Source organism: Tursiops truncatus, chromosome 13, assembly GCF_011762595.2.
Source record: "Tursiops truncatus isolate mTurTru1 chromosome 13, mTurTru1.mat.Y, whole genome shotgun sequence".
Taxonomy (NCBI): Eukaryota; Metazoa; Chordata; class Mammalia; order Artiodactyla; family Delphinidae; genus Tursiops; species Tursiops truncatus.
The window spans coordinates 75306263-75332141 of NC_047046.1; the positions used below are offsets into that span (position 1 = coordinate 75306263).

The following is a 25879-nucleotide window of genomic DNA, read 5'->3' on the forward strand; positions in this document are numbered from 1 at the left end:
CAGAAAAAGTGAAACGTGCCAAGGAAAAGTGAAGCAGCTCGGCGGCGGGCGTGAGGCCACTTTCGGGGCCATCGCACCTCTCCTCCACTAGTCCCGGACTTTACCTGGGCTTATACAGGTCAGGCCTGATCTCAGGAATGGGGCCTCCTCACCGCGAAGGCTGGACACAGCTCGAGGTCAGAGTTCCCCTCTGTTCCCGAAAGGACATCCAAGAGAATGAATGTTCCTAAGCCACCGTCATAACCGCTCCTCAACCACGGAACACCCCTGACACTTACCTGTCCAGAAGCTGCTCTCGCGATAGTTCTTGGGTCAGCCCTCCGTAACTCCAGTCCCCGCCCCCTACCTCATTTGGCCAATCAAAACGGAGTGGGGGCGGGATTTTGTCTTTGAGCGTGGAGCGGGGCCCTCTATCTTTGCTCACTAGTGGGGAGAACGGGCGGGGCGGGGGCGGGGCTGGGGCGGGGAGAGGGGGCACGGCACGCGCCATTTCTCGCGAGACTGGGGACCAGGAAGACGCCTGCAGAGCCAGGCTGCTGCTGCAGCTGCGGCTGAGGCAGAGGGTGGTGCTGCTTCCAGACCGTTTGCCTCCGAGCCTGGGCCTGGTCTCCAAGTGAGGAGGCGGGACGTGGCCAATCCGGGGCCCTGAAGGTGCCCAGTTCCCGCTGAGGCTTAGTGGGGATTCAGGCTGCGGCCTGTCAGAGCCAGACAGGGAGGCGCCCACGCTCCTGACAGTATAAGATGGCGGCGATGGCGCCTGGAGGTGGTGGCGGCGGCGTGAATCCATTCCTCAGCGATTCGGACGAGGACGACGACGAGGTTTCAGGGACCGACGAGCGGCGGGCAGGACTTCGGCTAAGTTCCGGGGTCGGCCTAGATCCTGGCTCTGCGGACTCGCTATCGCCTCAGGATCCCGTGGCCTTAGGGAGCAGTGCACGACCAGGGCTCCCTGGGGAGGCGTCGGCGGCTGCGGTGGCCCTGGGGGGCACCGGCGAAACCCCGGCCCGATTGTCAATTGATGCGATCGCGGCTCAATTGTTGCGCGATCAATACTTGCTGACCGCCCTGGAGCTGCACACCGAGCTGTTAGAGAGTGGCCGCGAGCTCCCTCGGCTGCGCGACTACTTCTCCAATCCCGGCAACTTCGAGAGGCAGAGCGGGACCCCGCCGGGGTTAGGGGCGCCGGGGATCCCTGGAGCAGCCGGCGTTGGAGGCGCAGGAGGTCGGGAGCCGAGTACTACGTCGGGTGGGGGACAGCTCAGTAAGTGAACAACAGCCCTGTCACTCCGGCTGGACTGTTGGGATTGCAAGGGGTAGTTGTGGGGAGGGGTACTTCCGGGCGGATACTGAGTATGAGGAACATTTTAGTTAGAGAGTTGGGGCGGGGGGTGATCTTCTGCGGTGGAAGCAAAAGGATCTGGCAGTGACTGTTCTCTGCCTGCCTGCCTCCAGCTCTTGGCTGGACTTGCACCTGCTCCTGGCTCCACTCTTGGTGTCGGGATCTACTAAATAGCCAGCGTTTCTAGTTCACTGGCTATTACGTGACCCCAGAAGACTCCCTTGCAACCTTGGTTTATCGCTTTAATCCTTTTTCCGTTTTCTCCAATCCCCTGAATCACCACTGCCTGGAAACAGTGTTCCTTAAATTGTTCGCAGTAATTATTTGACTCAAAGTCAAGAGAGAAAAGAATAGGAAATTTCTTTCCACGAAATCAGATCCACTTGAAGACCCTTTGTCTTTGGGATGACTTGCTCACTCAAAAATTAGGTTTTCTGTTGCATAAAATTTGTTCTGTTTAAATTCAGTTTAATTCCATTTCTGTTCCTTAATTTCAGTAGGTTTCCAAAATTACAGGAAGTCAAGTTCTGCCTGCAGTGTATCTGCTGGTCTCACCACCTCACAGGCTTTTTTCTCTGCCTAAGTTAGGAATTAACTTTTTTACCTTGTTATAATCATTGTTAGCAGTATAGAGTAGTCGTTTACTTCATTCATCATATATTTATAAGCATTTCTTATGACTTTAAAACGTGCTGTCAAGGATGTGTACTGTATTCCTAGGACCCACCCCTTTTGAGAGGCATCTTAGATTTTTTCCCTTATTAATGGTATGAGGTGTTTTTGTGCGTTATGTGAGGCCAACTGGAATTTACTAACAAATGTTAAATATACAGTTTTAAAAGTGTAACCCAATTGATTATTTTTTGTCTATACTTTTTTTTTTTTTTTGCGGTACGCGGGCTTCTCACTGCTGTGGCCTCTCCCGTTGCGGAGCACAGGCTCCGGACGCGCAGGCTCAGCAGCCATGGCTCACGGGCCCAGCCGCTCCGCGGCATGTGGGATCTTCCCGGACCGGGGCAAAAACCCGTGTCCCCTGCATCGGCAGGCGGACTCTCAACCACTGCGCCACCAGGGAAGCCCTGTCTATACTTTTAAATGGTGCCAGAGACTTATATTTCCTAACTTAGATGTAGTGAAAGTGCAAAGAGTGCACTTTCCATCAGGGTAAATACTGAGCATATTTCTCTCTTGAATATGGAACTTTCTCAGCAGGTGTAACTTCCTTGCTCAATATTATAGGATAATATTCCGTTTCTGGAAACGATTTTCTCATTGCTGACCTTTAAGACCATAAAATGTAACAAAGAGCAGTGTAACAACATTGTTAGGTAGTTGGCTTTCTTTGTTTGGTTTCAGATTTTTGAACTATCTAATAATGATTTTCACCTGATAAGCTCTTACTACTTCCTCAAGACCCAGCTCAAATGTCATCTTTGTAAATGTTTCCCACACTCTCCAGGCTTGGTTGTTTGGTTCTTTCATTGTACTATTTTCAAACCTCAACCGTTGCTTTTAACTTTTTGTATTTGATTTGTTAACAGTATCATTTTTCTCCATTAGATAGTCAATTCTTGAGGGTCATCTTTATATTCCTCACAGTTTGTGCAGTTCCTGGCCTGTTGTTGAACATAATTAAATTGCATCTGCTGTGTTTTTCTACTATATAAATATAATGAAATGGGTTATTACTTACTTCATAACTTTATTCTATTTAATTTCAAAGAATTTATTATCCTGTTCACCCTACCTTATTATGGCGTGATATCACTGTTTATAGTGAAAATGTCTCTTAAAAACCTTTCGTATACAAATATATTTATAATTTAGACTAAATATTATAGAGGTGTTTTAGAGTAAAAATTGACTCTAAATGCCTTTGCATTATACATTTTTATAGTTTCTTGAAATAACTTAAGTCCTGTGATCAAAAATCAAAATTTAACTACAATCAAATATTCATCTGCAGTTGTGCTTTTCTATTATCCTCATTTAATTGGACCTGTTTTGGGTATAACTCAAAAATATATAATTAAATATTTTAGATAATGTATTTTCAAGTTAGTACAAAACAAATGAGCAACAGGGAAAAAAATATCAAAATTATCCATAATCCAACCAGTGGTACTTGCCTTTTCTGTCTTTTCTATCCATATAATTTAGAAAGCAAAAATTGTTTTAAACTGTTTTATATAGCTTTATATTAGTTGACAGACACTGTAATTTTTACCATCAACTTTGAGGTAAAATTCCATACAATAAAATGTGCCCATTTCAAGTGTATAGTGTGATGAGTTTTGGAAAAAAAATTACTACTACAAATAAAATACAAAACATTTTTATTGTCACCAGAACTCCTTCATTTTCCTTTGCATTCAATATCCGAAGACCATCACTGACCACTGTAGAACGCAATTTTCCAGTCTTGGCCTAGGCACTATCGAAACTTTGGGCCTGATAATTCTTTGTTGTGTTAGTGTCCTCTGCATTCTAGAATGTTTAACAGCATTGCTGGCCTCTCTGTCTGCTAGATACCAGTAGCAACCACCCTGACCCCATTCCCTAAGTTGTGACAATCAAAAAATGTCACCAGCACTGTCCAAGGAAGGGGAGGGCAAAATTTCCCCAATTGAGAACCACTTCCTTAGTTAAGTTTTGTCTATTTTAAAATTTCATATAAATGCAGTTCCGGAGCATATAGTCTTTTCTGTCTGGCTTCCTTTGCTCAGTAAAATGTTTTTGAAATTTATCCAAATAATGTTTTTATGTGTATTAATAGTTCATTCCTTTTTTGGTTTATCCATTCATCTGTTAGCCATTTGTGTTTTTTCCATTTTTGGCCTGTATGAATAAAGCTGCCATGAACATTCTTGTATAAGTTTTGCCTGGACATATGTTTTCATTTCTTTTGGGTAATACCTAGGAATAGAATTCCTGGGTCATATACTTAGTATATATTTAAATTTGTAAGAAACGGGCAAACTGTTTTTACAAAATGGTTGTATCATTTAATATTTCCATCACCAGTGTGTGAGAGTTTCAATTTCTATACATCCCCCAAACACTTGGTATTTTCAGGCTTTTTATTTAACTCATTCTAGTGAGAGTGCTGTGGTATTTCATTGAGGGCTAGTGATGCTGAGCTATTTCTTCTGAGCTTTTTGCCATTGGGTGTGTGTGTGTGTGTGTGTGTGTGTGTGTGTGTGTGTGTGTGTATTGCCATTAATGTATCTTTTGTGAAATGTCTCTTCCCAGCTTGTTATTGAGTTATAGTTCTTTATATATTCTGGACCCACGTCCTTTATCAAGTATGTGTTTTGCAAATTTTTTCTCCCAGTATGGTTGCCTTTTCATTTTTTAATAATGGGTCTTATGAACAAAGGTTTTTAATTTTATCAAGTCCAGTTAATTGGGTTTATTCCTTAATGATTTGTGCTCTTTGTGTCCTAAATAAGAAATATTTGCCTATCCTAAGGTTGCAACAATTTTCTTGTGTATTTTCTTCTAGAAGTTTTATAGTTTTAGCTTTTAAATTTAGGCCTATAATGGCATCATAAAAAGAAGAAATATTTCTTAAATATTCCTCCTATAAATGTGCAGATATTTATAGCACAAACTTTAGTATATTTTGTAATTTTGTAAGATTTACTAAATCATTTACCCAAAAGTCTGTTGACCTCGGTTAATACTAGTATAGTGGTGGTTTTAAAATACTGTAAGAAGTCTTCATACTATATTTAATCTTTTTTCTTGATTAGAAGAGTAGTCTATATTTATAAAACATTCAAAAATTAAAAGAATTATAGCTTTATAATTTTGATGTTTTCAGTAGAAGAATTTAAAATGAGCTCTAATGAAGTCTCAGTGTTTGATAAATTGTTGCAGCATCATTGTGATGTTCCTACTAGATCCATTTGTTAAACTAATTAGATCTTTTGTATTTCGTTTTACTTGGTTGAATATACACACACATTAATTATATATTTTCCCCTGTATTTTTGCCAGTTGAGCCAATTTGGTAATTGTTTTGCTTTCCAATTAGATTGCAAGATAAAAGTTGTGCCAATGCCATTGATTAGCACTGAACAGATTGTAGTATCTTATCCGGAGGAATGCTGGTTCCACTCTAAGCCTTAGAGTTCTAATCAAAATTAGACTGTAATTGCTTAGGATGAGCCAGTTCTTTGTAGAGACAGTAGGTGGTCAAATAACTTATGCCTTTCAATGATGGATTTCTTTTATTCTGTATTTATCATCCTTTCAAATTTTTGTAAGGCTGCTTATCAGGAGGCATTTATGATTGAATTTAATAATTTAACTTGTGAGCCTACAGACTTCTTGAGTCATCTTTCTCCTTTTTAAAATTTTCTGTTTCATTTCCTTGCCTATCTTTTCTCAAAACTCTGAAAGAGTACATATCTCACTGTGCTCTGTTCCTTTCTTAGTATCACCTGTGCTGTATGATTACCGTCTTCCAGAGTTCCCATCTCTTCTGCTTTATAAAGTACAGTAGTTCCTCCCTGTTAGGTTGGAATTGGGTTTAGTGCTTCCTCTGGCTTCTAACAGGAGAGTATCAAGAGTATATTTCTAAAATTTATTAGGTTCACTGCTTTTAGCTGAATGAGACTTCCTACTATTGTCTGGACCATATAGATTCCTAAATTTATCGCTTACATGACTGTCATTTTTTTGCCTATGCATTTCAGTAGCTTCAAACTTATTAATTCTTGTGGAAAATTAGTCAGATATTTTCGTTGCCTAGAACAGTGAAGAGTATTGTTGGTATTCAATATTTTACATTGATCAATACATTTATTAAACTGTGATCAACTAAGGATTGTAGGAATCCAAGAGAAGTTTAGTGTATGTCGTTGAGTTTATGTTCTTGATGGAGAGGCAAGAAAGTGAGGGTAAAGAGAAGATAATGTTTATTTTATGTTTTGCCTTGTTTAAAACATCGTCTGGGAACATGCTTACCATTATCTGGCTCACCAATTAGTAAAGAGATTTTAAAATGCAGTATGATGTTTCAAGCCATTGTGGTACATAGTTTAAAAGGAAGCAAGATAGGGGCATTAATCAGGGGAAACAGGCCTTATTTCTGTCAAAAATTAAACTTACACTTTCTACTTTAGGGGTGATCTTCAGAATGTATGCTTATCTGTTTCTTTGCTTGTTTTTTTAAAAACATTTGTTGGAAAAAACGTTCCAGGATTAGTGTAATTTTCATTTTGTTTAGTATATTTAGGTCAAAAACTAAATTTGGTTAATTTGTTTTTATATGATGGCTTTTAATTGTGCCCACCCCCTTAACTCCCATGGTTTTAGGATGATTAACTGAAAAAGAACACTTACCTTGATCTAAAAATACAGTCTACTTATATCTAAATTACAAATATCGATTGAGATGGGTCTTAAATATTAATAGCCTATTTTTTTCTTTCAGGTAGTTGTTTTTATTGGCCTCTACCTATAAGTACTGTGAGAGTTGATGATAAAATATGGTTTCTAAATTATTTATACTAAAAACATACTTGTTGATGCTTAAGTGAATTATGTATTGCTGTTTGGCCATAATTTGAACACAGCTCCTCTTTGGTTGATTTTTGGGGGTTTTGCATTAGTTTAGGATTGATCTACTTCAACTCGCTTATCGTATGAGTGTTTGTTTCAATATTACAATTGACGTTTTTTTGAGATCTAATTGTCATATGACATTTTATTAGTTTTAGGTGTCCAACATAATGATTTGATATATGTCTATATTGTAAAATGATTACCACAGTAAGTTTAGTTAGCAACCATCACCACACAAAGTTACAATTTTTTTTCCTGTATGAGAACTTCTAAGATCTACTCTCTGAGCAACTTTCAAATACACAAAACAGTCTTGTTAACTATGGTCACTATGCTGTACATTCCATCCCCAAGACTTGTTTATCTTTAAAATTGGAAATTTGTACCTGCAATTAATTTTTTTTAACATCTTTATTGGAGTGTAATTGCTTTACAGTGTTGTGTTAGTTTCTGCTCTATAACAAAGTGAATCAGCTATACATATACATATATCCCCATATCCCCTCCCTCTTGTGCCTCCCTTCCACCCTCCCTATCCCACCCCTCTAGGTGATCACAAAGTACCGAGCTAATCTCCCTGTGCTATGCGGCTGCTTCCCACTAGCTATCTGTTTTACATTTGGTAGTGTATATATGTCAATGCTACTCTATCACTTCATCACAGCTTACCCTTCCCCCTCCCCATGTCCTCAAGTCCATTCTCTACATCTGCATCTTTATTCCTGTCCTGCCCCTAGGTTCATTAGAACCAATTTTTTTTTTTTTTTAGATTCCATATCTTTGTGTTAGCATAGGGTATTTGTTTTTCTCTTTCTGACTTACTTCACTCTGTATGACAGACGCTAGGTCTATCTACCTCACTACAAATAGCTCAATTTCATTTCTTTTTATGGCCGAGTAATATTCCATTGTATATATGTGCCACATCTTCTTTATGCATTCATCTGTTGATGGACACTTAGGTTGCTTCCATGTCCTGGCTATTATAAATAGTGCTGCAGTGAACATTGTGTATACCTGCAATTAATTTTTTTTAACATCTTTATTGGAGTATAATTGCTTTACAATGGTGTGTTAGTTTCTGCTTTATAACAAAGTGAATCAGTTATACATATATCCCCATATCTCTTCCCTCTTGCGGCTCCCTCCCTCCAATTAATTTTTAAACTGGTTGCTGGCCCCCATTTCGCTGGAGCATGATAACTCTCTAATTCCACATATGCATATGTTTTCTACAAACTAAGGACATCTGCCCAGGAAATCTGAACAAGTTGAATGTAAATTGTCTAATTCACTTTAAAAATAGATTCTTCAGATTTCTGAGAAATGAATACCTGATATAATTGAATACAGCAATGGTATTTACTAAGATTCAGCAAACGATAACACTTAAGTATAACAAGATCAAGAAGACTGTCCTAGAGCTGATATATTTGGATTATAGCAAGCTACATGACAGATCTCTCACACTGGTATGAATAAAATAGAGAAATATGGGCTTGGTAAAAGAGTAGCCGTGGAAAGATGCGTAACTGATAAAAACAACAGTAGGTCTGTGCCAGTCTATATCATCTATACTTTTGAACTTGGCCCATTTTTAAAAAAAAAAATTATTTATTTATTTATGGCTGTGTTGGGTCTTCGTTTCTGTGTGAGGGCTTTCTCTAGTTGTGACAAGCGGGGGCCACTCTTCATCGCGGTGCGCGGGCCTCTCACTATCGCAGCCTCTCTTGTTGCGGAGCACACGCTCCAGACGCGCAGGCTCAGTAATTGTGGCTCACGGGCCCAGTTGCTCCGCAGCATGTGGGATCTTCCCAGACCAGGGCTCGAACCCGTGTCCCCTGCATCGGCAGGCGGACTCTCAACCACTGCGCCACCAGGGAAGCCCTAGAGCCTTCTTATTCTGTGTAAAGCATAGTAATCATTTCTGTCCACTGCTAGTTATAGGGTTTTAATGAAGTTTACATGAGGGTATATATGTGAGAGGACTTCAAAAACTCATTTTATAGTTCTTTCTTTTATAAGAAAAAATATATGAAGCGATGAGGGAAAACCAGATCAGATTTGCTGATGATAAAAGACTGAGAAAGATAGGTGATATCTGCTAGTACTAATTTGTAGGATTAAATGGGACTAATGGGTATATGGCATCCTAATTAAAATAATCGTTTAAAAAACATACTGGGAACATTTGTACTTGAATTTCACAGGAAAGTTCGATAGCATTTCTTTTTGAGTAGCCACCATAAATTAGATCAAAGAAGTCTGCTCATTTTAAGGGAAAAAGCTGTATAGCATAGTAAGTTAAGAGCACAGTTTGGAGTCAGACTACCTGGCTTGGATCCTGTTTCTGCTACTTTTTTATCCTTGTGACTTTGAATAAATAACTTAATCTCTCAATGCCTCAGTCTCTTCATCTAAAAATGAAAATAACGGTACCTACCTCATAGAGCTGTTGTGAGAGTCAGCTGAATTAATATTTATTATCATTTGCAGTAAGTTTGTATAAGTGTAAAATAAATTATGAAAAGGCAAACATTGGATTTAGGATTTTGTAATGGTTCATTAAAACCTACTACCGTACAGTTAATGCATTGTATTTTATGTCTGTAAAGGCATTGTACCTACATTTTTACAGATGTGTTTAATCACATTCATGTAAGTTATTTTTAAGTATAATTTCTTTTTGTGTTCTTCTTAGACAATGATTACTTACTCAATTTTATAACTAATGGATGGCCAGAAAAGGTTTTTTTTCCCTTTATTTATTTTTGTTTTGGAACTTAATAATAGTTTTAAAAAATCAATATATGTTGCCATCTACAGAACAAGTACTTTAAAAGCAAAGAAGAGCAGAGGTAGACAGAGTGAAGTAAGAAAGAGATTACAGACCAGAAACAAGCTCAAGGAGTCTTTTGTATAGGAGAAAGAGTCAAATCAGTGCGGGAAGGGTAGGCTATTCAATAAATTTTTCTCCTTCTAGAGGGAAATTATTTCTTTACCTCCTACCATACACATACACACACACGAAAACAAAGTCTCCAAATGAATTAAAATACTAAATGTGGGAAATGGAACTTGAAAACTTTTGGAAGAAAATATTAAAACATATTTATGACCTTGAGGTGAGGATTTCTTAGACATAAAAATTGTACACTTTAAAGTAAGAGATTGATATATTTGTATCAAAATTAAAATTCCTGTATGTAAAAAGCTAACATAAAGTAAAAGACAAGCCACAGACTAGGAGTACATATTTGCCATATACATATAACAGTCAAAAATTATTTCAAATTTAGAATCTGTATAGAATGCCTATAAATTAAGAGAAGGAAAAATAACCTAATGAAAAATAGGCAAAGGATAAAAATAGGTAATTCAAAAAGAAGCAAACCAATAAAAAGTTGCTCAAATTCACTAGTAATCAGGGAAATGCATTTCACAATACCCAGCCTTTTGGCAAAAATGAAGATGTCTGACAACTCTTAGTATTCCTGATATGGAGGAAGCAGGCACTCTTGTGCTACCAGTAGAAGTGTCGATACAACTACTTTGAAGACTATTTTGATAAAATCTAGAAAAGTTGAAGATGTGCACACCCTTCAACCCAGCTTTTCCACGTGTAAGTATTTGGAACTTATGAGGGTGTGTAACGAGGTGTGTACAAGGTTGGAAACAGTCCTCTTGGCCATACATAATGGAAACATTAGTTATGGTATATTCATGAAATGGGAATCTTAGCAGCCTTTAATCAGATCTCAGATCTGTTGTGGAGCATTACAGTTCTATACCATTATTTAAATTTTCAAACACATAAAACAATACTGTATATTATTTGTGGGTACTTGTATATGTATTATAGATATAAAAGCATCAACTAGAGTCACACCAAATCCATTACTGTGCTTGCCCTTGAGGAGGGAAACATTAGGGACATGAACTTTAAGGTATTATTTCTTTTTAAATTGCAAACTGTTAGCAGTTGTTCATATCAGGTGGTGGTTATATGGTGTTGTACTTTTCTTTAAAGCAATTTAAAGTAAAGCATTTTAAAGTATTTTTGTCAAAATTTGCATGTAGTAAATTCCGGTAAAACAAGAAAAATTTGTAGTGGGAGTTATAACTCCACTATTCCACCCTTAATTGGCACCTAATCCTATAACTGTGCAGTGTAAATTGAGTTTGGTGTTTTTAGTGACATGAAATACCATCTTCTTTCTGGTATATGAACCCAGAGAATGAATTTTGCATAGTAAGTTATTTCTGCATATGTATTTGGTATATGTCTACCTTTTTTGTTACCTTATATTGAATATCTGTCTTGTGTCATCTATTAATTAAATTTGCACAAAATAACAGCAAAAAAATGTCATTCTTTGCTCACAAACTAGTGGTACATATGTACCAGTTTCTCTATTCTCAGTCTCCTGTTGCCATTTGTAACCTTGAGGATTAGTTTTATCTGGAAGGGAAATCTTCAGAATCAGTTAATAATTCTTAGTATAATGTTGACACAAATCTCTTTTAAGATACATTTGACATGTTTCAAGTGAACAAAACTGTACCAATAGCTTTTTATTGCATCGTATGAGGAGTTTTGTAACTATTCTGTTGATGTATATCTGTACGGAAATAGAATTACTGTTAGAAAAGTACCTAGCAACAGCCTTAAAGTTTCTAATTTTTCTAGGTAAGAGTAGCTCTTGATTGTAGGCATTCTTTACAATCATGGGAACCTTCTTTTTTTCTTCAGGGATGGATATGTGAGTAAGGAGCATTGACCAAAGAATATAAGGTGGGATGATGAGAGTTATGAATGTATCACCAAAATCTCTAGTCACATTTTATTATTGTTCTTAATGTTTAATATTTGCATTTTGTACCCTTTAATAAGTTACAGCAGTAAGAATTTTTGTCTCCTAAACCTTCTAATAAGATGTCCATATCAAATAGGTAGCCTGTACTGATGGGTGATTTTTGAATCTACAGTCTTACTGAAGTCTTCCTAACAGATTTTTTTTCTATAAACAGTATTGTCTTCTGAATGCAGTTTTGATCAAATGTGTGTGACACAAAGGTCGGAAAGTAAAATGTATACTTATGTACTGTTGGTTGGATACTCTTTTGAGAATAATTTGGTGATATCAATCATATTTTTAAAATACATATTCCTAAAAAATAAAATAAAATACATATTCCTTAATATCCAATTCCATTTCTATAATTTATTATAGACAAGCTTGTTTGCATTACTACTGAACCTAGGTTTTTTTCATATATTCTACAAGTAAAGGTATCAAAGATTGAAAACAACCTGACTGTCCAACAGTAGGGGATTGGCTAATTAAAAAAAACGATCTATATGTGCTGATGTGGAATGATCACCAAGATATATGATAAATTGAATAAATTAGGATGCAGGCTAATTTATTCAGGTATTTGTGTTTTTCCATTTACATACAAAAAGGGAGAAATTGGCCTATGCCTAGGATATTTCTAAAAGGATATATACAGAAGAGGCTAAACAATGATTGTTGTCACAGAGGGTGATTGGTGGTTGGGAGATGGGCTTACCTTTTCTTTGTATGCCCTTTTATATTTTACCACATATCATGTCTTAAGTGGCAAGGCTGGGATTCCAAACCAGATCACTAACTTCCAAGTCTGCATTCTTTCCATTACACCACAACTACTGTTTTGTCAATTTTAAAGCACAGTTAAGCAAATATTCTTAAATCATTTTAGTGTATGGTCAGGCAAAGTATCTTAATAACTCATTCAGAGTATATCTTATTAACTCAGAGTAGCCAGTCATTTTAATGCAGAAGGCAAGTCAGGTAGTGTAATATTGATCATTTAAAAAATAAAGTGATAAACTATAGCACCACATCAAGACAGAGGTGAATAATCTGCTGAATGAAATTCTAAGGAAATCTGCCAAGGTTGGATTAGCATGTACTCTCTTTTTCAGTCTTGAAGCTTTGCTGCATGGTTACATCTAAGTTTCTGGTCTAGACATGGAACATGGCTAAGCCTCAAGGAGGAGACCCCAGTTGCCATCATGGGTGTAACCTTCTTCCAGATATTCCCACCTATTATTTCAAAACTCCCCAGCAGTAAGAAATGGTGTTCATTTGTTTTTGAAACCAGCTGGTCCTGGTTAGGTGGCTTAGATCGCTCAAGGTAGTGTCATCGTATTGTCTATGGTCTTTCTAACCATCCATCAGCCCTGTGCTTGTGTGCTGCCTTAGTTCAGGCCTTTAGCTTACATCTATCTGGACCCTCAGTTTTAGCCTTATAACTGGTTCCTGTGCCTTTAAACTTTTCCTCCATCCTTATTCTTAATTGATTTTAAAAGCTATTCATTCCTGTCGCTGCGGCTAAAACCTTTTAACATTGCTTTCTGCTGTCCAAGGCAACTTTTTTGAACTCTTTTTTTATTAGCAAAATTATATATTGCAGAAACAAGAATTTAATTCTTTTTAGGAATTTTATTTTTTCCCATTTTTGCATAGTATATGATAAAAATGACTTTGAAATATGTTATTATAAGTGTGCATCATAAAGTTCTCCCTGTAATTTTGCTTCTTCCTACCTTTTCAACCCTGTTGTCATATACCAACCATTGGTGTACTCACATTGTTTACTCAATGTCCCTTGAACATGTTTTATATATTCCTATCTCAGTGCCTTTGGCCATATTATTTTTCCTTCCCTTGGAATTCTTTTCCTCCATCCTCCTTTTGTTTTTTCCAGATTCTGTATATCCTTAAGGGAAGGTCCCGTTTATGTTCCTTCCTCTCCCTGAAGCTTCTCCAGCACATAGTGATCTCTAAATCCCCTGAACTTGTGGTATTTTTTGTCTGTCTCACTTATGGAGATTAATTATATGGAAACTTGTGACTGTGTTAGTGTTACTGAAATTTTTGTATATGTTAATGTTTTAGCTGACTGGATTTTTTTTTAAGATGTTTGTTGGAGTTCCTGTCTCATATATCTTTGACTTCTTTCACACCTGGCACAAATGCCTAAAGTAGGCAATATATAAATGTTTATTTATCATGCGTATAGAAAAGAGACCATATTTTATTTATCTTTCTGTCACCAGTGCGTAATATTGTGCCTGGCAAATAAGGCTTTGAAAAAATGTTGATGTTATGTTAAAGAAATGATCTTTAGGTAATGGGATCCTATAAATATGTAAGTTTGGAATATTCCGTGTGAAATTAGCTTTTCCCTGTATAGCCTGAGGAAAGTTGAGTCCAGGCTGATCTTTCTGAGGCCTTTCACGGTATCAAGCCCAACTTAGCTGGAATCTAGGAGATCTGAACCTGCATGCTTTTACATATTGTTCAAGGGAACTAATGGTTTAGAGCTCAGGCTTTGGCATCAGAGAGCTTGAGTTCATATTTTTACTCTGCTACTTCCCAGCTGCGTATCTCTGGGACAGTCTCTGTTTCCTTTACTGTAAAATATGGAAGGTAATGACTCCTCTTGCAGGGGGCTGTCACGAAGGTTAAATAAGGTTATCTATGAAAAATATCTGGCACAGAATAAGTGGTCAGAAAATCTTCAATATAATAACTAATGCTGTTATTAATAATAATCTTCCTTTTAACCTGATAGCTGTTCATATGGTAAAATCATCCAGCATTATAGAAATTTTAATTTCAGTGAATAGTTTGTCAATAAAATTTCAGTGTTCAAGTCTCTTCCTAAGTTTAAGTCTTTTGGTTTGACATTTAACTCAGTGTAATCTTGTGACAGAAAAGACAGTGGACTGCAAACTGGGAGACTTACATTGTACCCCTAGCTTGCTCACAGATTAATTTGCTTAACCTTTAACATAAAGTAGTCTAACTTTATTATCGTTATCTGTTTACAGCACGAAACTACAGTGGTTTATAAACTTATTAAGGCAAGAACCAAGTCTTACTGAATTTTATCTTTCTACTCCCTACCATGGATTAGTAAATATGCATTGAATGAATACACGGTTCAGTTTTCTCATCAAACTGGGGTTGATGGAGGGGTTGGACTATCTCTAAGATTCCCTCTAGCTCTCAAATATTTTGAACATAGGGGTCAGTGAAGTGAGTCTCAGCGTTAGAGAAGAACTGAGGATCAGAAAATATAAATGTTTTGCCATTGACAGATTCCTAAGATCCATTTTTAATTTAAGTGGATACATATTAAAGTGTTTATGCATGACCTCAGATTTAGATATAATTACTTTTAAGGTAAATTTGTTATCTTTCTGTTTATTAAATTTATATACTATATACTTCTTTCTTTGTTACTTATCATGACACAGGCATGGTTCAGTAAACGATCTTTACTAAACAAATTGGAATTTAAAGCTAATTGCTTGACATTATTTTTCTTCCTATTCTTTAACTGTGAACTGGGTATTTTTGTGACTTTTTAATTATAAAATGCCCATATCATAAAAGGTATTAACTGTGTTTGGGGAAAAAATACCAAAGCACAAATAAAAATATTCAAGCAGTATAGAGAGGAGTATGTATTGAAAAATTTTAACTCTACTTCTTGGAGTCAGTTATATCTATAACCTTTAAAAATTATTATTCAATATTTTATTGTAGCTTCCTGTCAGTAACCTGGTACATTATAGTTGTTCACTAATGTTCACTGAATTAACCAATGCTCTTTACCAGTCAGGAGGTGATCAATTTTCCTGGTACACTTAGCTTTTAAAGTGCTATATAATTTCCATGAAAGATACCTTTTCAAGGCTCTGAAACTCATTTTTTTAACTATCGTAAAAGTTACCTTCTGTCATTAGTACTAAAAGATTAAATGTATATATAAATAAGACTACTCTCATATGTGATTTATAAAATCAGTCTGCATGCCTTATAGTCACACTGTGTATAATGGTTTTAGTTTTCAGACTTAGTAAAACTTACATACAGGTTTTACTTGTTTGCCAACTATGATGAAAGTCCCTGATCATTCGGTTTCTGAGTTGTAAAGTGAATTACTAAGAAGTTACACAATCTTGGAATTTGAAGAAAGGCTTTGTGGTATACTTTATATTAGAAAGTGGTAGTAGCTTCTTTCTTAATAAAAGAGGCTAATTTTTCCAAACTCTTCCTCTTTTATATTAGAGTATTTGGAAAGGCATGTGCTTGCCCTGGAAAAGAATTGTGCATATTTGTCTAGGAGCTGTAATATTACCTATTAGTCTTAAATTCCAAAGTACATTTTATGTACAAAATCTGTTATACGTTAGCCCCATCAAAGTTAAAATTACTTCCTTCTATAATTTTTTTCTGACATGGAATAAATTTTAATAAATTAGGAGATTTCTTTTTTACTTTTATGATACTATAGTTATTGTTAGTTAAAAAGACATTAGAACTTTTTTTCTTGGAGAATATAAAATTGTTGGCTTGGAACTAAAAAAAATAATTAGAATATATTTTTCAATGGCCATAATAATACCAAGTCAAAAATTAAGCAGTGTTTGCTTTCCCCAAGAACTCTTCCTATTGCATAGGTGATTTCTTTGAAACTTTTAGAGAAATAGTAACAGTATAATGGAGGAATAATATATGGTGATCAAATAGGCTCTAACCTAGGCTTGTATGTGTGATTGAAAATACTCTAACCTAGGCTTGTATGTGTGATTGAAAATACTAGAAAACACTTAGAAAACTAACATCAGATAGATACTTAACATAATAGAAAAATATTTATCCAGAATCAACAACCAACATCATACTTAACAGTTCATGATAACCCAAACTCCTGTCAATATATAGAACATTACTGTCACCCCAGAAAGTTCCCTCATGCTCCTTTCCGGTCAGTCAGTCCCCACCCCTTTCAGCCCCCCACTCCAAGAACCACTATAATGATTTTTTTCTACCATAAATTACTACTGCCTATTCTAAGAGTTCATGTAAATGAAATTATACATTATATACTCTGCGTAAGGCTTCTATCATTCAGCATAAAGCATTGAGATTCAGTCATGTTGTGGCATATATCTCAATAGTTTTTTTTTAATTGCTGAGTAATGTTCCTGAGTTCAGCCTATATTTAATATGAACTTTCTAGATTTCTGTAGTTACTATTGTTATTTGGTGTTTCTTGGTTTATGCTTAAAATAAATTATGCTCTAATGAATGGTACTGTAATACTTGATTTTCTGTTATTTATGCTGTCTTAAAACTTAATAGCAAGTTGTTATTTATCAGATATAATTAAATTGCAGGGGTATTAAATGCTTCTGTGAATAGAAACAGTGTTCTCAGAAGAGTACTATATATAGAATTTCACTTAATAGGAATTTAAAGATAAGTGGTACATTGATAATGACATAGCTGTATTTGAAGAGTCAACCATTTCAATTATTGGCATGTACTAATTGTTTTAAAAGGAGGTGAGGGAGCCCTACGTGGAGTTCAAATCTTTATTTCTGTAACTTGCGTTCATTTGTCCAGACTGTGCTTTCTAAACACAGATAATCTATTCCTTAGAGCAATATATAAACAGTAGACATTATGTAAGTAGCATGATTTAATAGAATGAGTTGACCTAGCCTCTCATTTGTCCCTTCTTTGCATTAGCTAACTAGATCTCCTTTAGTGAGTATCAGCATTGATTTCTTCCTTTTAGTGAGAATGTTTACATCGTGTTTTTCTGTTTAGGGACACTTAAAAATCTGGCAAAAGCTAGGGACACTCCCCACTACCACCATGCACTTAAAACACAGAACTCTTGAAACCCCTTCATTTGCCTTTTGCATCCCATATTACAAATTCAATAAGTGAAGTCTTTAGGAATTATCTTGTTTACTTTCTTTTACTTAAACCCACATCCATTTCACTACCAGGACATGTTGGTTCTACATCAAAAAATAACCCTGAACACTTCTCACATTTCTACTGCCTCTATTCTAGGCCAAATGTGATCATCTCTCACCTACATGACTCTAATAGCCTCTTTTTTTTTAATTGTTATTTTATATTAAAGTGTAATTGATTTACATAGTAGCCTCTTAACTGGTCTCTCTACAAATCACTTTCCTTACAGCAGCCAAAATGATTTTCCAAAAATGTATGTGTTTTTGTTGTTTTCCATTGTACTTGGAATAAAATTCAAACTGTTTACAGTTTTGTTGTCCTTAGCTGGGCTTGCATTTTATCCTGTGTGTCCATTATTCAGGAGTTAGTTAGAGATCTGGGCAGGGAAACATGAGTTACTTCAAAGTAGCTTAATTGGTATGAGCATTTTTACCTTATTGTTTTAATAGAATTCCTATATCTTAGAGTCACAGTTTATTCACTGGAAAAAAAATCTTAACTAATTGATTTCCAGTCCCTTATTTTGGCAGTTAAATAAAAATCTGTTTAATTCTATTTTTTTTTTTGATTTATTACAGATCGAGCTGGGAGCATCAGTACCCTTGATTCTTTAGACTTTGCAAGATATTCAGATGATGGTAACAGGGAAACGGATGAGAGAGTGGCAGGTGAGTAAGATTGTAAAGACAGATTTGGATTTTTTGACATTCCAGAAATAATAAAATGACTTGAAGAATTCTCTTCTTTCTATAATTTGATATGTGAATATATTGATATAGTTATTATACAAAGTTATGTTACTAATTTATTGGCTGAAGGGAACATCCCAGCCCCCAACTGCTCTTTCCAGTGGTGCTCTGAATTTTTGGTTATGCACACCTACAGTTTGCTGAGTTCTGCTTGTAGCCAGTAGTTTACAACCATGTAGTTATACAACTGGTGTAAAAGAGGTTTAAGTTAGCCATGGTTTAGTACAAAGTTAGTTGGTCATTGGCCTCCTCATTCCTTTTATCCTCCAAACCAGGGCTGAGTAATATTCATGTGTTATATACCAATACAGCTCTACTGATTGTTAAAATTGGTTTAAATACTTCTATGCTGGTTGGTGAATAAAACTTTGCTTGGGTCCCTGGATGCTCCCTGGCCATCACTGCATCTCTCCAGAAACTTCTCTTGACTTGCCTGTGATCCAGAAAATAAAGGGTTAATGCTTGGTCCATCAGGAGCCTCCAGGACCTTGCCCATTCCAAAAAGAAGGCCAACATCCTTATTAGTTGCTTGGTTTCTCATTCCAATCTCCTTCCCCTCTCCATCCTCCCACCATTTCTGCCTTTTAGGCATCACCACTGGATCTGTAGGGACTTCAGAAAACCAATTTGTACCCTCTGTGTTCTGCCCACATCAAATGAGGCCAGTTGGATTCTTCTGGGGGTCCACCCTGGGATTTACCAGTGTAGCAGCTCTGGCTTCTCAGGTGTCAAGTGACTGGTACTTTTCTGGTGCTTCAAGGCTGTGGCTGTCTGTTATTGAAGTAATTTTTGAATGTCTTATTGGAATTGTAGTTTTCTTAGGACGTTGACTCTGAGATAGATGGGAAGCAGACAGACATCAGTTAGGTATTTTAATCCACCAGAATGGTGGGCACACCTGGCACAGGAAGGATGCCACGTGGGACAGATGAGAGCCTGTGAGGGAAATATTTTTCTTCCATTTACTGGGACAAGTTTGTTAAAACCTACCAAATGTTTGCCTGTCATAGTCATTATGAATAAAAGTGAGTGCTAATTTTTATATAGCACTTGCTCCATTCTGGACACTGTTGTAAATGTATATTAACTCTTTGAGTTATAGAATTATCATCATCCTCCCCTCCCCAAGAAACTGAGGCACTCAGAGATTATTAAGACTTTAGTGGCAGAGCTAAGACTTGAACGCAGATAACCCAGCAGCAGAGCCCACAACTGACTGCACTGTATGCTACCTCTTAGCATGAAGGACGAGGTTTGACCTGGTTAAAATGACATTCCAATATGTGGTTTTCATTTATAACTCAAGAATAGAGCTATTGAATGTTTAAAAAATCTCTCTTTCCCTAATCTCTTCCCTGAGTTAGGGGAAAAAAATGACGTAATTGTTTTTAGTTCAACAGAGGCTAAGAGAGGATTCAGCAGTGAGAACAATAGCATTATCAATTGAATGGAGAAGTCATTGGAAGAGTTTAATGCAGCTCCATATATCAAGTCATGATTTAGTCATAAGCATTATTAATTGAAAGCTGTATCAAAAAAGAAATCACATCAGTACTGTCTGAAAATTAGCAAATCAAATGGGAATTATTTGAATAATTTTAGGACAGACTTATCCTACTAATTATATCATTTGTTAAGTGGCATTGTTATATTTAATTATATAGTAAATGTTAGCTATTCTGTGTTTTCTGTTATATGTTAAGTATTAAATGCATGGTATTTTGGTTTATTAGAGACTAACCAAATATATTTAGTTTTGTATATTGTATTGTTGTTCAGATGGTTATGTATCAGAAAATAACTTCTACCCAGAAATAGACCACATAATTATTTTCTTCCCTTTAATTTTTGTTTGAAAACCTAAATTTTAGACTTAGTAAAATTTAAGAGGTTCATCATTATTCTCAGTATTTAGGTATTTTAGTATTTCTAATTAGGGGGAACAATGATATAGAAGCAAGATGTTATAATTAAGCAATATGTTATAACTAAGCATAAATAAGAGTGAATATTTTAAATATTTGGTAGTTTTGACCTTATATTTTTAATCTAAAGATTATACTCTTATCTCTAAGTTTGGGGAGATAAAGTAATTTTTGCTTACTATATAATGCTAATGTATAAATATATGCTATCTTGAGAAAGAAATACTATGTGGTGTCACTTATATGTGGAGTCTAAAAAATAATACCAATGAATCTATATATCAATGTAAAACAGAAACAGAGTTATAGACTAGAAAACAATCTTATGGTTCCCCAAAGGGGAGAGGGAGGAGAGGATGGGACAAATTAGGAGCATGGGATTAACAGATACAAAGTACTCTACATAAAATAGATAAACAACAATAGATACACAAACAATAGATAAACAATGCCCTCTGTAGCACAGGGCATTATACCTAATACCTTGTAATAACCTGTAACGAAATATAATATACAAAAAAATCGAATGACTATGCTGTACCCCTGAAGCTCAAGACAATATTGTAAATCAACTATACTTCAGTGTAAATGAGTGACTGAATGCTGTCTTCCATCTTCACTGGAAAAGGGAAGGAAATGTATGTTATTCCAAGAGAATGGCATTTAGACTTTTAATGCTCTTGTGACATCGCCTATTATTGAACCAAATGTGTGATACGTGGATGAAAATTTCAATTAATCACAATTCCCATTTACAAAAAAATTTTTGGCTCTTTGCTAACCATTGCTAGTAACTTAGAACCTAATCGAAAAATGAACAATCCAGAAAAGATAATTATCCTGCCATCTATCATTGGATCACGTGTAAACCTCACTGAGAAAGAATAAAAATCTCTTTTATTTTCGTATACCAGTCTTGGGCAGAAGGAGATTATAGATAATACAGGTATTGAGTCCGCTGCCTCACGATGCAAATGTAGGGTCTGCTCCAGCCTTTAATAAACTGTTGCTGTCTATGAGACATATATATACTACTACATGTGGGTTCAGCATCATTCTTATCATCTTTTCCCTAAATTTAAATATCTGGTTATTTTTTCAAGTCTGTACAGGTGTTCCTTTAAAGAGGAAAAGATCTCTAAATGGGCAAATGTTTATTGAGCACCTGCTCTGCCAGGCACTGTTCCGGTTGCTTTATATAAAATACTTATTTAACCTTGTTAACAATCCTTCAAGATAGGTCATGATATCCTTATTTTATAAATAGAAAACTGAAAAGCTTACCAAGATTGAAAAATTTTCGCAGTAGCCTCCATATGACTAAAGGGCAAAATCAGGATGTGAACCATATAGGTTTTTATTCCAGGGCTCACGATGTATCTTTAAGTATCAGGCTGGAGCTTTGACTCATCGGTACATTCATGTGGATAGCAGAATCTTATCTTTCCCATACAAGACTGTTTCAACATAGTCATTTTCTTTCCAAAAAAGTAAAATTTCAAAAGCATTTCATTTCAAATATTTTCCACTTCTGAATTTAGTAGACACCAAACCAAAATGAGCTTAATTTAACTGACTTTTTAGTAAAAGCCTTTCTATATGTTATTAAACAAAGCTGTACAGTGTACATACAGTGTAGCTGTTAAATTTTCAAGTTTTCTTCAAGATAGCAAGGGACATCTATGTTCTAAATATTGGGATTGCCATTCTTTAATTAGACATTTTGAGCATCTGCTACGTATTAGGTATTATGTTAGGCGCTAGATACAGACGCATGAAATAGACAGAGTTTCTGCCGTCAAGGAATTTGTACTAAAACCTGCCTATATCTGTAATACAAATAAATGTTCAGTACTTTGGAACTAGTGATAAGGAACTTGTTGATTTTAGAACCATCTGTATCCCTGTCTCAGGTTCACCTGATCCATCTTTTAGCATCAGAGTCTCTGATTTTATTTGTTCTCATACCTCTACCTGTTACTGTATTACTTCTCTAGTTCATACCTTAATTTTTGTATTGGGATCTAGAGAACTGCAGAAACTGTTCTTTCCAATTTGCAGGGAAAGACACTACTGAATGCTGGTAAGATCACTGATGTTTAGATTTATTAGATATGGCATCAAGTACTGGAATGCCCATTCATACAACTAACATTTGCTGAGTCCTCTATATTCAAGATATTATACTGTTCTGGGAACAATAAACAACAAAGTAGACATATGAAGCCTTTTTAAGCTTACGTAATCTAGTAAACATTCTAAAATGAAATTCAAATTTTTGCCTGTGGGTTAACCTGGCCTTACCCCCTGGGTAAGAAGCATCATCAGTAGCCCTCTCATTCCTTAGCTGTTGGGCTGCAGCATACATATCCAGCTTTATCAGGATTAAACAAGCCTATCTGTCTTATTATAATATATTTTTCCTTAGTACAAATATCTTTACCTCCTGTTTGCAGTACTTTTTGTTTTTCTTATTTTCAACTTTACTTAAATCTTATTTATGGTTTTGTATGATTTAAAATAGGATAGATGCTCCAACAAGGCTTTTAAGGGCAACAAGCCTTTGATGTGAGTTGTAAATTGTTAAAATTTATATAAGTCATAAAGGTCTGAACTAGGACAATTGCAGAGACAATTGAGATGAATGGTTATTTAGGATTCAAGGGCTGGAATCATTATGGCTTGACATTGAATTAATGTGGGAGTAAGGGCAAGAGGTAAGTGAAGAGTAATCTCCAGGTTTCTTATTTGGGCATCTGGGTAGATAGTGGTGCCCTTAATGAAGAGATACTGCAGGAGGAGGGAAGACAGATTTGAGAGGAAGATGATGAAGTTCATTTAGATAGGATCAAATTCAAAGTTTATGAGACATTCAAGTGGGCATGTCCAGTTGATAAACAGGTAGCCCTGTTTATCTTGGGGGAAAAATTTTAAAGATTTCTGAATCTTAAGAGTACTGGTGAGAGTAAAACTGTAAGAGTGAAATGTTTATCATCCCAGTATGTAGAGTAAGAAAAGGACCAGGGAGGACACTCTGGGAAACACCAACTTTGAGATGAATGATAGAGGAATTTGTAACAGAACCTGAGCAGGAGGAAGAATAATGGGAAGAATTTTCTTCTTTTAAAGTTTAAGGAGGAGGAATTTTTTCCCCCTCAGAAGAATATAGAAAACTAAATGTCTACAAACCACGGAGATTGCATCTTGCTTCCGTTCATTTATTTCTCACTATTTGCTAGGTCATGCGTAACAGTCCTCTACCTTTCTTAGGTCTGTAATAGGCAGGGAGCATTCTCTAAACCCAGAAGGAGTGGTGATGGTACTGCCTGGGGATTTTTGTATTATTTTAGGAATATATTTTTATTCTAATTCATATTCTTATGAGAATTTTCCTCTTTTCCTAGAACCTTTCCTGGGATAATAAAATAAGTATTAAGGATGGGGAAGTGGTATTTTATTACCACTATAATATTCTGATCAGTATTATAGGAAAGATCTAAAATATGTATTATTTTGAGTTTTGTGCCAAAAGAACTAAGACTAACAAATATTTCAAGATAATATTAGTAATATATTTAGTTGGGGCAACAAAGAATCAATATTTCTTTCTGCTTTGAAATTTAACACTGCATCTTTGGTGTCTCGACATGGTCAATTGTATATATCCCAAGTCACGAGCACCTGATATTGACGCTCTCAAGTACCCCTGATATAATGCCAGTATTATCCAACCCTATTTAGGAAATAACTATCTCAACTAATCTAGAATTGCTTATACTGACTTAGTCATTAAATATTTTGGTAAGATTGTAATATGCAGTATTAGAATATACCTATGTCTGCGATTACTTTAGTTCCAATAAAATTGCATTCAGCAGGGTTGGGCTAGTGGAGGGTTGGAATAGTGGAGTGAGCAGGCTGGTAGTTGGTTCCTACAGTGTTTTTTAAAAACATGTACTTCTTCAAACATTTTTATGAAGAATTATAATATTTGAAAAATACTTGGAGGTTGCTTGGTACAATGTATCTCTTTACGGGATAATAAATTTTGAGATTTAATCCAATATTTTTTTAATGAAGAAGTGACAAATTTATATATGTGTAAATATAGCTGTTCAGACCTTTCTTGTGAAACTTTCTCACATAACTGCAAATACTTGATCATACTGTGCCTTTATAGAGACGTGCTATGGCTTCAAAGATATGCCTTTGTCTTTTAAAGTCTATATTGTATATTAAGAAACATGCAGCAGAGTGAATTAATTTTGATAAGCACTATCTTTCCAGAGCATTGGTACCTTTTAATGACATTTGGCAATGTATGTGTAGATGTGCATAAAAATATAAATTCTTGCCGTCTGACATGGGTTTTTCTGGCTTTCTGTGCCTTGATCATTTAGTGTTTTGCTCTTGGTCACCTAAACTTTCACCAGTTGAATCTGAGTTTTTTTCACAGTTTGTGTTTTAACCAGTTTTTTTTTAATTTATTTTTTTCATATTTCTTTCATTCTGGTGCAGGGCATTTCTGATCTGCAATTGTTCTGTAATATGTTAGTAAATTGTAAGTGATTCTGGAAGCATAATATGTATACTCATTTTGCTTGTGGTATAGTTAAGTGCTTTTAAATCAAAATAAATTACCTAAAGTTTTGAAATAAAAAGAAAAGTAAACCTATTCTGTACTTACCTAACACATTGAATGTGTGCAGTCTGACTTTAAACACAAACTCTAAGAGTTTCCAGAAGTGTTAAGTTTTAGGAAATGTTTTAACTTTGTTGCACAGAAATATTTGCAGATCAGCATTGCTGACTAACAAAAAAGAAATAGTCACATACATGTCATCTGATTTTTAGTTGTGCTTCCGTGTTGCTGCAGGGAAATTCTGTGCATCAAAATAATTGGCTTTAATGTACCAGATGTGATTCAGTTACATCTTAAGTTTTTAATGAAAATATGCAAACTGAGTGAATTCTATTTTTTCCATATATTTTTATAGCCTTGTTGTCTCTGATAGCATTTCATTTGCCATCTTCTTTATTCTGTTTATTAGTCAATGAGGAAAAAATGCATCTTTAAAGTGTTAAATTTGCTAATTTTTATGCAGAACTATTTAAATTATAATTTTTTTAAATATCCAATTGTGACAAAGATCACTTAATTTTCTCAGAGCTTTACTTCACACAAATGGCTTTTTTTCCCCACATCTAAGCTTGCTTTTTCTTCAGAGCAGTATTTATATATTTTAAAGAAAATTCCCAGCAAAGACACATATAGTTAAATCTTGCTCATGATGAAACATTTTAAAGAGCTCATTAAAATGTCTCCTCAGTATTCATGTTTATCTTATAATCAGACTCTGTGGTAATAGGAGAAATCTTTAAGTTTCATTAGTACCTCTTACTATGAACAAATATCTATTTGAAGAGTTGTCAGAAACATTGAAATTCTACTTAAAT

The 25879-nt window shown here is 35.6% G+C and overlaps 2 protein-coding genes across 15 annotated transcripts in view; one reads left to right on the forward strand and one right to left on the reverse strand.

Moving 5' to 3' along the window:
• The window catches only part of PIGN (phosphatidylinositol glycan anchor biosynthesis class N), a 107266-nt gene extending 106994 nt beyond the window's left edge, over nt 1-272 (reverse strand). For 7 of the 9 annotated variants that reach the window (XM_073790793.1, XM_019937175.3, XM_019937169.3 and 4 more), the window contains exon 1: nt 105-270. The gene's annotated coding sequence lies outside the window, so the exon portion shown is untranslated. Of the gene's footprint in view, nt 1-104 lie in introns of all 9 variants that reach the window. The other 2 variants (XM_019937174.3, XM_073790790.1) reach the window with 2 other exon arrangements.
• A 237-nt stretch (nt 273-509) lies between these two features.
• Nucleotides 510-25879, forward strand: part of RELCH (RAB11 binding and LisH domain, coiled-coil and HEAT repeat containing) — a 120877-nt gene continuing 95507 nt past the window's right edge. For 2 of the 6 annotated variants that reach the window (XM_019937177.3, XM_019937176.3), the window contains exons 1-2: nt 512-1261; nt 18327-18416. In XM_019937177.3, coding sequence (XP_019792736.1) covers nt 742-1261; nt 18327-18416 — 610 coding nt within the window. In that variant the 5' untranslated portion in view covers nt 512-741. Of the gene's footprint in view, nt 1262-18326; nt 18417-25879 lie in introns of all 6 variants that reach the window. The other 4 variants (XM_019937179.3, XM_019937178.3, XR_004521601.2 and 1 more) reach the window with 3 other exon arrangements.